The sequence below is a fragment of the Cavia porcellus genome, unplaced genomic scaffold (genome assembly GCF_034190915.1).
Source record: "Cavia porcellus strain 051 isolate PalLab524CR breed Dunkin Hartley unplaced genomic scaffold, mCavPor4.1 scaffold_5, whole genome shotgun sequence".
NCBI classification, from domain to species: domain Eukaryota; kingdom Metazoa; phylum Chordata; class Mammalia; order Rodentia; family Caviidae; genus Cavia; species Cavia porcellus.
Genome location: NW_026947488.1, coordinates 40577024 through 40591820, shown reverse-complemented (window position 1 = coordinate 40591820; position 14797 = coordinate 40577024). Strand labels below are relative to the sequence as shown.

The window sequence follows — 14797 nt, the reverse complement described above, 5'->3', positions numbered from 1 at the left end:
ATTAAGATGAACTTCTAAGGATTCTCTCTTTCCTAAATCACCATCCAGCTAGGGAAGATTTTGCAGTTATAAAACACATTAAAATGATACTTGAGTTAAGATTAAAATGGTTAACCACCCAAATGCCGATGTTTCAACAGTTTCATCCATTTACATGATTTTCTAACTCATCAGAAATTAAATGACTTTAATCTGAAAAAGAGTTTAATCCAAGATGCACTCGAAGGTTTCTGTGGGGATTTCAGTAGGGTACCACATAATATAAACTTTGAGAGCTATGTAAAAAAAATGTTCTAAGTTCCCCTAATTTTTAAACTTGATTTGACTTTCTCTTGAGCCTAAAAATAGACTACTTTCTATAATGAACTTGAAGCATTTAAAAATATAATAAAGTATTTTGTATTGAGTGTCTGAGGACTGTATAGCCTACAGGGTAGACTGTAAACATAGCAACTTAACCAAGTGTCTATTTAAACAGCAATCCAATTTATTTGGAACTGATGAGAAATAACAAAATAATACAAGGAAACGCAGTAGACTGATCCATTTGCGGTCATCTTGTTGCATGCCCCAATATACAGCTCTTTAACTGGTTGCTTGTATTTAATATTCTTTTCCAGCTCTTTCTCAAGAAGGAAAAAGACTAGGTTTGGCTAGGTCACCAATTCATTCTAGAACATCTCATTCTACCTTCTATAGCAGCCATCTGAGCACTTCTCACCTGTGATGTCTTGGTTTTGGTTTTGGTTTTGAGTTTTTAGGTCTCTGTTAATTGAAAGTTGTTTGGAAGCACAAGCTTGTCTTATATGTATCTAAGCATTTCTTTTATTTGTCAATATACTTGACACAAAAGCAGATTCTGGAAATGTTCAATGGGTAGATAAGTGATCCAAATATTCTCTCCAGTGTTGTTTATTTGCATGAAGAATGTCAACTGTTTCAACTAGCATGACCAATCAGTTTGGTTAAAGGGTCAATCAAATTAGTTTGCCATAATGAAGATTTTTAGATTTTTAAAAAGTATCTCTTGATTTAGTTTCTTCATTTTCCAGGTGATTAGGCTGTTAGAGAATTGAGACAGACCTTCAAATCCCTCTGATGCAAACAACTCCATACCAATGGAATCCAATGGTCTTTCTCGCTAATTCCCTGAGCAGCACAGACAGATTCTTGATGTTAATACTCCTAAAGAACTATAACTTATAAATTTACTATTTAAAGCCATTATTCTTAGGGCTGTATCTCTTTTAACACACAAAATATATTTAGTTTGAGGATTTCAAAGTAAGAAAGTTAAAAGAAAAAAAAAAACAAAGAAATTATATAATTACTTTTTATCTGAAAGCTGAGATTTCCGATCATTCACACTCACATTTAAAAAAAATTTAAGACCACTTAGAAACTGCTCTTCTGTGGTTTCCAGGAAAACTACAAACACATGATTTAATTTAAGAAGTCTCAAAGGCTTTATTTAGTAGTTATACTTTAATCCTCTGTCTCTCTACTCAACATACAACAATTTTTCCACTTTTAGGAGATTTGTTCAAGATCCTCTGTGACAGTTAAGGGAAGATTCTCTTAAATAAGTCATTATCCTGCTTTGGTAGAGTCAGGAAAACAGAATATGGACAGACACATTCTAAAATAATCTCTTAAAAATATTTTGTTCCCTATTTCACAATTCTGAGGGAGTGGTTTTTTTTCTTTAAAAAATATAGAAAACTTGAAGCAAGTTACTAAAGTAAAAGCAATGCAGGCATTTACAAACAGAACAAATAACAGTGGAAAACACTTGGCAACAGAGTGACTTACGAAACAGCATTTCAAAACAGTAGAGGTATACTCATCAACCTGTGGCTCTACACTGTGTGAAGTATAACACATGCTATGCCCAATTCTAAAGTTTATCTACAGAGGCATCATAATGCTGTGAGCACAATTTGCAGAATCAGAAGTTTTGGTATTCTTTGCTACACTTCCCAGCCCCCGTGCAGTTAGGTATGGCTATGTGACTGAAAACAGATCAGCAACCAAAGTGAAATGCACCACCATAAGGTTGGAAGAAGATCTTCCTAAACACTATTCTCCATGATCTTTCTCATAATCTAGAGGTTTCTGAGATAGAATGAGCCTAAGATTCCAAGTCACCATTAGGAGAAGAACTTTCCACCAATCAGAACCTCAATTTCATGGTAGTCAAGAAGGGGCTATGGCACTTATGATCTATTGTATTTCATTAATGAAATTTTGAAAAACTTAACATGAAGAGAAATATGGGAAGCCCTAGAGAAAACTTGTTTCCAGGGACACTTCTAGAAAGCAGGACTCCAACTCTAAGTGAAAAATGCTAAGCTTAATTTTATATTATCATGTGCTTTTGAAGAGATAGATATCATCTGGGCTCTGATTTTCTCTTCTTAATTCTGCTTCAATTTTCAAATTGGTAAGTTCTAGATGTCATCTATTTCTTCATACACTTGGTACTCTTCCATGAAGCATTTCGATATAATCTGAAATAACATGTATGCTATACAGTACACAACAAAAATTCATTTAACAGGTTAAACTTTTGTATTTATCACTCTGATACATGTGAAATATAAATTTGGTTCTGTGAGATCATGCTGTGGGCTGAGCGCCTCTTATATATTTACATTTTGAATTTTATCCCACACAATAATAACAGCCCTGAAGGTATTTTGCATTCACATGATAGACTTTAAACAACAGATTCCAAAGAGAAGGGCTGGGGTAATGTTAACTCCTGGTTAATTCTTATTGCCTTGTTTCTACTGTGGGTTTTATTTTTTCTCTCCTTTTTGATGAGTTGAGTCAGGAGACACTGCCACCTCTGTGCATTTCTCAAAAGTTCCTGCCCACTGCTTTCAAGAGCTGTCTTTCTAGGAGATGCAACTCATGAATAAGTATATTCTGGGCGTTCTTTGTGTGTGGCATTAAACCTTGGAATGCAGTTAACTAAAAATAGTTTGGTCTTCAGATTTCATCTCAAAAGCATATGTAATTGTTCTACTAGACGACAATTTCACATGAACTTTGTTAATATAGCTTGGGGTAATCTATATAATTTACAGACTAAAACCCATTTACTATAGGCCACAAGAGCTGGGTGCTCATTTCCTAAGCCCATGTGACATTAGACTATGTAAAATAAGGACTTTGGGTGAGAAGATCTCTAGAACAGTCTCTTAGAACTGTGACATTCTCTGACATTGGCTTGACTTTGCTAAAATATAGGTTGCTAATGCATTTTTTAAATGAGTATTTACATCTAGTCCACCACAGTCTTAAAAGTAATAAATAGGACAGAGGAATCTGAAGATATAATTCTCAAGTTTAACCTAACAAGTCAGAAATATCAACAAAATGTGGAATTAATGCCATATGTAAGTCATTTTACTGTACACTGCCCCTACCTTGCTTTCCACATTTAAAACAAGGATGCAGTAAAAGATCCACTGCCAAATGAGGACAAACACAAAGACAGCATTACTGTAAATTTCATTGTTAGCACTAAAACAAGGCTACATAAAGGGCAAAAAGTTCTATTGTTCTCACATATAAGTATCATGTTCAAGGAGCCTTAAAATAAGATTAAATGCTGTCTGATGAGAACAGCATGTTGTTCCAGTCTCACGGCCACTTTGGCTGTCTTCTTTTACCATCCCTACTGACACAACACTTTAGTTAGAGGCAACATCAGACAAGAGTTTCCTCCTATTTTTAGCTTAAAAGCCCCATCAGGGAACCCATATAAACACGGCACATAACTATTATCCCACCACTTCCACAGAGAATTATCATGAATATGCCTTTTGCTAAAGGTGATAAAAGCTCTGCACTATTTAGCAAATAGTTATTCTGCACCTACTATAGGGGAAAAATAAAACACTCTGAAGGCAATGATGTCTTTGTAGGATGTAGAAACCCATTCGTTGTGAAATCTTAATAAAAATAATAAGTTCCTGTATTTAAAGAATGCTTTAGGTTTCTACATTGTTTTTGCACTGATAAAAATCTCCTAAAAATACCCTGATGGGCAGAAATGTGTATACTATACTTATTTTTCAGGTGGAAAAAAAAAGTAAGACTTAGAATGGCTCTGTGGTTTGCTTATGGTCAGAAAGAAGTGGAAAAACTGAGATGTGAATGAATGCCTCTGGACTCCAAATTTAGGGCTCTCCTTACTCCCACAAAGTTTTAACCTGAAAAAGGATTCTAAATGTAGCTCTGTGAAGAGACACATCCTTTACTGCAGGAAGCTTATGACAAAGCAGTTTCTTCGGCAGAATAGGGCTTGCTTAGAAAAGCTACTGCCACAAATTTTACCAGTTTCAGAGTGTTTGTGATACTAGGTTTGAGCCTTAATTGCCGCTATTGGGTTGGAATCGTCTGCGGATGAGGAAGTCTAGCTTTCTAGGTTTCAATATTCTTTTAGGTAAAAATAAAATGTCTCAATTATATTCAGAGTTCTTTCGAATTCTGATACATAGTTGTACGTTAGAATGTACCTATAAGTGATGCTTGAATAATTTTTAAACCCCATCTGTCCAGGTTTTGCTTGGTTTGGTCTTTTTGAGACAAAGTCTCACTCTGACGTTCAGATGGGCCTTGAACTCACTTTGTAGCTCAGGCTGGCCTTGAACTCTCATGACAATCCTCCTCTGTCAGCTTCCGAAGTTCTGGGATTACAGGCATGTGCCATCAGACCTAGCTCTTTTTTCTTGTTGTCAGTCCTTTCAAGAACTAATCAGAATCTCAAGTAGTCCTTTTCTTACCTCCTTAGACTCAACCTAACCCTTCTAAGTGGTATTGAGAGGTCCTGAAGCCCACTATATCACAGCATCTGAGGGAGGCTCAGGAAACTGGATCTTTTTTAGCCTTGCCTGTGAATGTGCCCTTCCATCTTTCCAGGACCAAAACCTGTCCCTGGCTCCTTCTTAGATAAGGCAAGCAGGCCTTTCACACAGACTATACAGAAACACATACCTCATACCATAATGTTAATGTGTGTACTAAGACCACAAAGGTCATTTATTCTCTTATTTTTAAAATATTCTTTAATTTTCTCTTTCAAATATTGTCAGAAGAACATGTACTATTTTTATATGAACTACTGAATTAAAAATCAGTATGTGCCATTTTGTGTTTTTTACATTACGATAATCATGTAAAAAATCACAGTTACAAAATGTTAACAGCGATGTGAAAGTAGCTACATTCCAGAAGAATTTTTTAGGACTAACACTGGACTTTTTTCCCTTGTCATTTTTCTACATTTTCTTGATTGTGTAATAGGGTGACTTACTGAGCATTTAATGTTAGCAAATAACCCTGATGAAGTATGTATGTTCCTTATTGCTCCAGACTTATCTAGAGGGACACACCCCATCCACTCCTCATGACAGTAACTGCAATGTCCACACAGGCCCGGCAATTGCACTTGACAAAGGTGACATCTCTTCTCCCTGACTGTTTCTCTTCTCCGTGTGTAGTGTACCACACTCACTTTGTTCTCCTTTAACCTCGCTGGTCCTTCACTGGTTCTTCCTCATCCTCCCAGTGTAGAAACATGGTAGTTCCCAGGACGTGGACCTCTTTTTTGATTTGTATTCACTCCAATTAGGGATCTGATCCAGTCTTGTTTTTCTTAGAAAAGCATTTATATGCCACAACTCTCCAATACACATCTCTAGTTTACCTAACTCCTAACAACTAAACGGTTAAAGCACGATTCATCAAGTTAAGATTACGTGGTCTCAAATCGCAGCTATGAGACCTTAGATAAGTAGCTTAACATCCCTGACATTTCTGAGGAGCAACAGGTACTGAATTAAGAGGAGAGATTCCAGCTGAGCCCTGCCAGTGGAGGCATAACTGACCCCAAGCTCCCTAAAGATGCTGAGGGTGTCCCTTCCAGGTCTGGGCCACCATTTCCTTGGTAAAGACAAGAACCCAGTGTCTTTTCCACAGTCTTATAGGGTGGTCGGGACATCCTGATGATTTATAGTAGATGAAAATCCAAATGTCAGTTATAGTCTTCTGCTTGGTAAGCTGCCAGATAACACAGAATTTATTACAGCTTGAAAAGAGCATCTCTTGTATTCGAAAAAGAATGAAAGGCTAATGTTTAATCCATCATAAAGAATGAAACTACTATTTGTCTGATGGACTATTTTCTGAGAATCTCAGTTGATCTGTCAGTGAGGAATTTGGGAGCGATAAAACTAAAAACCACCAACAAACTCACCAAGGGAGTGAATACCAACAGGAGACAAGTCTTAATGAACTCTGATAGCTCTAAGTTGGAAGATTAACAAGTATGGCCACAGGGGTCAAAAGATATCCTAAACACCAAAGGAAAAAAGAAGAGTTTAAATATGTGACCAGCTTAATCAAATGCTATTGCTGGGCCCTTTGAAATAAGGGCTGAGGACTGGTCTACTAGCTTTACCACTGAAAGTCTATTTATCTTAAGAGAGGGGCGTTAGTGGAAGAAAGTTCCTCTTGTCAAAATTGTCTGCTTCCTGACTTTTTATTGATGGGACTCATTCAACGCAAAAGACCCAGTGAGGTGTTGACATCTAGGTAACAGCATTTCCCAACCTGACTTCTGCTGGATCTCTAGAGGCCCTCTGAAGAAAAAAGGGTGGGGGAGCATGTGTGAATAACGGGGAAATACAGCAAACTCACTGCTCTGCCTCACTTCATGCCTCTTACAGCCAGTCAGGCACAGGAGCACAAAGAGGTCCAGACATGTCAGATGAAGAAACCTGAGTGACTTTGTTTAAAGCAGCCTATCCCAAATGCCACGGATCCCTCTTTTAATGCCAGCTGCATCCAGAACCATTACAAATGATGTGCTGATTTCTCTTTTATTTCAAAATTGAAACTTAGCTTCCTTGCCGCTTTTACTTCACCTCCTGGAGTTTAATAAATTGGGCCCTTTTCATCATTCATTTTGTAGAAATACATGTGTATAGTATTTTAGATATAAGGTGAAGCATCTGCATTGAAGCAGCAGTAATAATAACTCTCTAAAGCTTTTTCCTCTAGTCAACACTGTTTACTTTCATTTTCAACAATCTCTTTGAAAAAGTTGTCTATACTTGTCACCTCCAATTCTTTCCATGTGCTCTATGACCTCTACAAGGTTTTGCTTTGATAACTCCACGAAAGTCCCTCTTGTCAAGATAAACAATGACTTCTAATGGTAAATCCAATAGCACAATCCTCAGCCCTAATTTCAAAGGGCCCAGCAATAATAGCATTTGATTAAGCTGGTCACGTATTTCTTGAACTCTTTTTTTTCCTTTGGTGTTTAGGATGTAGCATCTCTTCTGCTCTGTGGCCATGACTTGCTAGGCTTCTTGGCTGGTTCTCCATTTTAGAGTGATTAGAGTTCAAGACTTATCTCCTGTTGGTATTGACTCCCTTGGTGATCTCATCCAAGCCTTCCAAATATACATCTCCAGCATACTCCTCCCATTAGACATTAGTCAAGTACTTACTAGACAGGGCCATTTGATTCCCACACACATTTCAGAATTAACACATCCAGAACTGATCTCCTGCTACTTCCCCTTTACCCAAGTAAATGGCAACTCTACTCTTCTAACCATTTAGGCCTAAACCCTCAGCACTATCATTTACTTTTCTATTTCTCTCACAAATCTACCCAATCCATCAACAAATTCCCTTGCCTTTATCCTAAAACATATACAGAAACTAACAGCTTTTCACCATCTGTGTGGTTAACGCTCTAGCCCAAGTCATGGTTATTACTCACCTGACTAACAATGACCCAATCCTTGCCTCTTTTTCAGCAACTGGAAGGTGCTCTTAATACCTAAGTCCTATCATTCCTCTGGCTCCTATCTCAAATGAAAAGCAGAAATCCTGATGGTGACCAATAAGAAACTACATGATATTGTTCTTTATCACTTAGATTCTAAGCCACTAAAACTAGCTTCCTCGCTGTCTCTCCAACACACCAGGCACATTCCTATTTAAAGATTTTTGCATTCACTCTCCCCAGGCCTCCACTGTTTAAAATGTAATATATCCTCTAGAATCACCATCTTAGTGAGAGAAATCACGGAATTTGTGAGTCTTTCATTTACTATAAAAGTTATATTTAAAATAATACTTTTCTATTTCAAGTGAAGGAAAAGCTGTTTCCAAGTACTGTATCTCCTAACAGCAAATTGTTAATATAATCCTCATACTAAATGAAGTTTCCTTTTACTCTTTTAACACTGCAACAGACAGTACAATCCAAACATGCACAGCACAGTGATGACAGCTCAAGAACATAAAAGTAAATTGTCAGTACCTACTATTTATTGCATCCAGAAGTATTTGAAAAGAATGTAAATACAATAGCTCAGCCTAGGTCAAATGTCTCAATTACTTAATACTAAAATGTTGAGCTTTCACCAATTTATAGTACTGCTTTACATACAGGACATAAAAAATCATATACAACTATATGTCATGTCATGAAAGAGTAAGATTAAATAAGGGCTTTTAAAAAGACTAAAATCATATTTAAAAAATAAAGATACATGATAAGAAACAGAGAGGCATGTCTTTTAAAGACAGGAAAATGACTAAGGGATAGAGGGAGAAGAGAGAGAGGCAAAGGAAGAGGAAGTAAAAAGGGCTAAGATGTGATATGTATACCTATCAACTCCCCACAATGAATGTACTTATTACACATCACAAACACACACTAATAAAAAAAAATCTAAAAATGAAAAAAATTTTAAACTTTTTTCAATGAATAATACTGGAACAAAAATGTATTATAACAGGTAGACTTGGTTTAAGGCTCAAATCTATAACAGGAATCACACTTAAATGCTACAAATTTTAACAATCAAGGCATTTAAAGCTCACATAGCATCTAAAAGTACAGCAGGCTAGGGATAACAGTATCAAAGAACTACCCAGGACTCATCAAAGAAATAGCTACCACAAGTTTCCAACCAACTTCTGCCACACAGAAGTGGTGCCAAACTTTTTGCTCTTACAGAAGGAAAAAAATAAGAAAAGAAATCATATTTTTATATAAATTTATAATGATTAAATCCCATATGAAAACTATGTAAAATACAGTATTTCATGTAAATTTAAAATTTTTATGAATTTTTTATTACAAAGCTGATTTTATTAATCCAACTTTGATCCTCAAATATAGATGCTATTGATAAGGAAAGAGAGTGCAAACGAAATCTAGCATCTGAACAACTATCTTTAACTTAAAGTTGTACCCTAAAGCTCAACATGGAATCACTTATTAAACAGGTATCCACCAAATGGTGTAGTGGATTGCTAACTGGTGATGAACTTAAATACTAGCTGAACTGAATCAGCTTGATGCTGAGCATGGACAGTCCATCTGAGGAATGCTGCCAGCATAAAAAGGAGACCTGGAGGGGAAGAGTGGCCTTGTGGGTTCTCCTAAGCATTGTTGTTGTTTGGAGCTGATGGTTGCCCTGGAGGAACTTGTCATGGCCAGCTTCCCTGATATGAATCCAGCCATTATCATTGGAGGAGCTCAGGACCTTGTTGCTGAGAATGGCTGCGGTTCACTTTGGGGGAGCTCTGATCCTTATATTGAGCATTGCTTCCTGGCTCTGAGGGGACGATGTGTGCTGTTCAGTCTCCAAGAGAAGCTTGTCATGATGGTTTCTTGATGTGTACTTGACTGTTATCATCGGAGGAGCTGGGGACCTCATTGTCACTGAGGATGGCTGTGGTACTTTTTGGGAGAGCCCTGGTCCTTATTTTGAGCATCACCTCCCGGCTCCAGTGTAGAACCCTCAACTTACTAGCACAGATCATTCACCCCACTGGCATAGACTTTTTAGCTTCTACTGCTGACTTTTGGACTTACCCAGCACAGATCTGTGAAATAGACTTGTATGAGTCATTGTCGTGGGCTCTAAGTTTTTAGCTGAACTCATGCAAGTGATTGCCATGGGATCCAGGCCCTTGGCTGGATTTTCTAGGTCTTTAGTGTTGTGAATAAATTTCCTGCACTTTCTTTGTATTTGACTCCGTGGGTGACCATTATAAATAATACTATAAATTATGTGTCTTGTATTTAATTGTTCTCCTTGCCACCTCTGACAACAACAAACAGCTACAATGTGCTAGGCCCTATATGGTCACTGGTACTCTCACATATACTGTATTCTTAGTGCTTTCCATTCTTATGACTTACCTATTTAAATGACATAATGCAATAAAAGTTTTTGTAACAAAATCAAAAGGGGATCCTAAATATTTACAATTAAAGAAACAATTAGCTTGTTTCAAATTAGGAAGTTAGCATAAATTAAGAATGATATGATGAAGATTCTAGCCTTTTTTTTTCTCGATATGAAAAGGAAAAAAAATTCCTTTTATCATCTTTCTACTGCTTTCCAAAAAGAAAAAATACTTATGTAGATTATGCACTTATTACTCACTGGCTGTGGGTAATAAAGTCAATCATTCTTAAGTACACTTACTTACATGTGTGCCCTGGTTATTATGTGTTCTGTGGGCAAACGGCAGGCACATGTCTGCTTGGAAAGGCACAGATTTGCCCCAAATTTTGAGTACTAGAAGGTAACAAAGAGATATTCTAATGTTAAATTCACAGCTGTGACTGATAACTATGTAACTTTGTAAAGGTACAGAAACTAATGTTTACATTATTTCACCTTGCCATAACAAAAAAAAATTTATTCATTTCCTTTCAAATATCATGGAAAAGTCTGTAAGTCCAAGTCTGTAAGTCTAAGTAATAGACACTTATCTTTGTGTAGATCTATCTATACACCATGATTAAAATGAGATTTATTTGAATAAATAATTTATACTTCTGAGATTTAGATTCTTGCCAACATGGTGAATTCCCTCTTTGTGGTTATTCCATTTATTGCTTTGGAGCAATGCTGGATGAATCATTTGGAAGAAATTGATGGCATAAGACTAATTAGGCCAAAATAAAGTTACCAACTACACTTAGAAGTTAACTTGAGGCAGAGGAAAGTTCTCTCTTATGATTTGTTTTTCACATTCTCAATTTTCTGAAATCTTCTGTTTGTCTAAAGGATTTTCTAAACAGACCCAACAGATCCTACTGGCAACCTTAAGAACATGAAAAAGAAACAAAATTATCTACAGTTGAAATTCTAGGCAAACTTAAAAGGTACAAGTGAAATCACTGATTAGCCACGTTTCTCTGTGGTATATAAGTACACTTGCCAAATGTAGCTGTCTGGGATGTTTTCTTAGCAAATAACTCTTTGGTGATACCTAACCTACCATCTTGGCAGCTGACTTCTTGCCAGAGATCAGAAACTGTGTTGCTGGCTAACATGAGGACTTCATTATCAACAGCACTTTAAAATTTGCTGTAGGTGAAGGCCAAAAGGGGATCTCTTGCTAAATCTAAAATATAGTCCAATAAATCCATGAGCACTAATAAATTCATGTGATTTTACTGGACCACATAGATTTATCAGTGCCTACGGAACAATACTATATGAGTTATCCAGAAGAAATGGATGGCATAAGACCATTTAGGCCAAAATAAAATTACTAACTACTGTTAGAAATTAACGTAAGGAGGAAGAAAGTTCTGTCTTACAGTTTGTTTTTCATGTATTCAATTTTCTGCAGTCTTTTGTTAGCTTCCCAGCATTGCTTACTACAGTCATGGTAAATGGCACATTTGAGAGCACAATTCCAGTGTAAATGAGGCCCAGGAACTGTGCCCATGAGGACCAGAGAGATTCATCACCACTTCTACCACCCACCACCATCACCATACCACCAACCACCCACCATAACCTAGGCAGCCTCTATTAGGTGTGACTTACTTACATTATTCAGTTTATTTTCAGAACACTATCCAAGCATCAGTAGCACTTTCTCTTGAAAGATAAGCAAGGAATAGAGTTGTAGCCTTCCCAGGTTATAAAGCAGGGTCTGTGGGATCAAATCCATATCCAAAGCTCATTCTTTCAATCATTCCACAAGCTCTGTGTGTATGGTCTTGTTAATACCATTTTTTCAGACTTAAAAATAGAGGCATAATTTATATACAATAAAATGCACAGATGTTAAATAAAAGGTTTGATGACTTCTGACAATCTGTATACCCACAAAACCAAAACATAAAGGGAAAATTCTCCATATAGAACGTTCCTATTATTCCCCCAAATTCCCTTAGGCCCCCTTTTTGATAATTTTTGGATTTCCATAAATCAGTTTTGCCAGAGCTTCATACAAGTGGAATAACTCTCCAAGTATTCTTTTATATTAGCTTCATTCACAGAACATAATGTTCTTGTTTTTTAAGATACAGAAAAGAATTTATTTAACTCTAGAAGTTACCTTGGAGCTTTACTTTAGATATAGAAAGCCCCCATTAAAGTTTTATAAACTGTTTTATTTAGATAAATATTTAGGATGGCTTTTTGAGGCCTTTAGGCATCAGTTTGAGAAAATTAATCATCATAAAGATTTCCGGGGTGATGGTACAGATCAGCAGTAGCATGTACGAGGCTTTTGCTTCAATTCCCTACAACACACACCCACCATGCACAGACAATATTTATACACATAATGAAAAAACCACTTGGTCAAGAATTTATCCCTATTCTATATTCACTGACCTTTTATTTTCTGAAAGTAGGTTAAGAAAATCTTTTACTATCTTCATGGCCTCGATACTGCACAGTTATCTATTTTACTTTGGTTATATTTTTTACATTTAGGAGAGGGAAGTACTTATTAAGCCAGTTATACTGCAAAGACCTTATAAATTAAAAAAGAGAATAACTTTGCCAATATGGTTTCAATGATTCTCCTTCAATTTCAGAAAAATCATTTCCTTAAAACAGCAATTTTGTGTGATAAAGTCTTTCTATCCCTAAACAAACTAAAACAAAGTAAAATTATGGGACACACATGATAGTTACTAGGAATTATGTGTTTAATAGTTAACACTGGTAATGTTTGATAAACATCAACAGATGAATGGATAAACAAAATGTGGCACACATATGATCATGCATGCACGCACGTGTGCACGCACACACACACTCAAGTATTATTCAATCACAGAAAGAACAAAATTATGTCATTTTCAGGACAGAAGTTGGAACTAAAGAACATCATGTTAAGTGAAACAAGCAGACAGACAAGTGTCACATGCTTTCCCTAATACGTGGAATCTAAAAAAGATGATATGAAAGTAGAAAGAAGACTATTACTAGTAAGGAGAAGGAAATGGGAGCAGGAGAGAGAATGCTGCAAAGACAGTAGGAAGAAGTGTCAGGGACAGTAACGGGTAATAGGAATTCAAATACAATCAAAATATAATATGCATATGTATGAAGATACCACATTAAAACCTAGGAGTTTGAAAATTTAATAGACACTAGTAAAGTATCTTTTACTAAATGTTACATGAACATAAAGAATAAATTAATATGCTAACAGTTTCAAATGCATACACTACTCTAAAGTTAAAGTACATAAACACATAGGTACACCTGTGAAGAAGCTGACCAAGACACACATTAGTATCCATTCTTTTTCAAATATTATCTAACTAAAATTGTTGAGTAAAAACTTCAAATTTTTCATTATGGAAGTCTTTATAGTAAAGACAACTCTTTCCTCTGATGACAAACACTATCCACTATCCAAATGAACAGAATAGGGATAAATGCTTGACAAATTTTTTATTTCACAACATTTTTATCACTTCAAAAAAAAAAATCTTGTACCCATGAACAGTCAGTGATTACTCTGTATCTTCACAGTGGACCAACCCTATTTCTCCTTGAGACACAAGTCCCCATGTACTATGTAATACTGTTTCAATGATTTCTACAGTATAGGGGGGAGTGGGTTGCTACATTATAAACCCAGGACTTTCCTTCCCCTGGAATGCTCAGAAAACTAAGCAGGTACTTCTTCTGACCTCGGAGCTTCTAATATATTGAGTGCAAAGTTGTCTCTCTGGTCAGGGAACATTGCCTTGCCTGCAGTAGTCTTATGAAGAATGAGAAAGTCCCCTAATTTTCATCTCCTTTTTTTAAAGTTGGTTTTTCCATGCAAAGTTCTTTCAATTTCCATATAAATTTTAAAACTAGCCCGTCAAAATCTTATTTAAGAAAAACTATTAGAATTACAGTTTGGATTGCTTTGGTTCTACATGAAAATCTGGAAAAAATGGCTACCCTGACAGCATTAGCTTTTCAACCCATGAACAAGGCATATTTCTCCACGTCTTTAGGTTTTCTTTCATTTCTCTCAGCGAGGTTTTGCAGTTTTCAGGGGTGAGGTCTTGTATATCATTTGTCAGATTTACTGTCTGTCGTCTGAGAATAATAGTTTTTATTACTTCTTTTCCAACTTTTGTCTTTTTCTTGTTTTACTTGCTTTACTGTACTCATTAGGGATTCTGGTACAAAAATGATGAGAGTGACCCTCCATTCTAATTGTTCTCAGTGCTAGTACACATTTTATATTCACTGACTAGCATGATATTAACTATAGTTTTTTGGTAGATGCCCCTAGAAGATGGGGAAAGTCCTTCTAATTCCTAGTAGTCAAAGTTTGTATGATGAATAAAAGTTAAAATGATCATATGGTACCAAGATAAACATAAGCTTTTCTCTTTATCTCTAGTAATCTCTCAATCTAGGGAAATTGACAATTAAGAGTCATTGGAACAACAGCAATTTGTATTGTTCTCATATTTTAA

General features: G+C 36.1%; 1 protein-coding gene across 12 annotated transcripts in view; it reads right to left on the bottom strand.

The window, feature by feature from the left end:
• Positions 1 to 14797, bottom strand: part of Tasp1 (taspase 1) — a 262482-nt gene that overhangs the window by 40594 nt on the left and 207091 nt on the right. For 2 of the 12 annotated variants that reach the window (XM_063248685.1, XM_063248682.1), the window contains exon 13: positions 11902 to 12006. The exons of the other annotated variants lie outside the window; for them this stretch is intronic. In XM_063248685.1, coding sequence (XP_063104755.1) covers positions 11937 to 12006 — 70 coding nt within the window. In that variant the 3' untranslated portion in view covers positions 11902 to 11936. The remainder of the gene's footprint in view (positions 1 to 11901; positions 12007 to 14797) is intronic. 12 annotated transcript variants of the gene reach the window in all.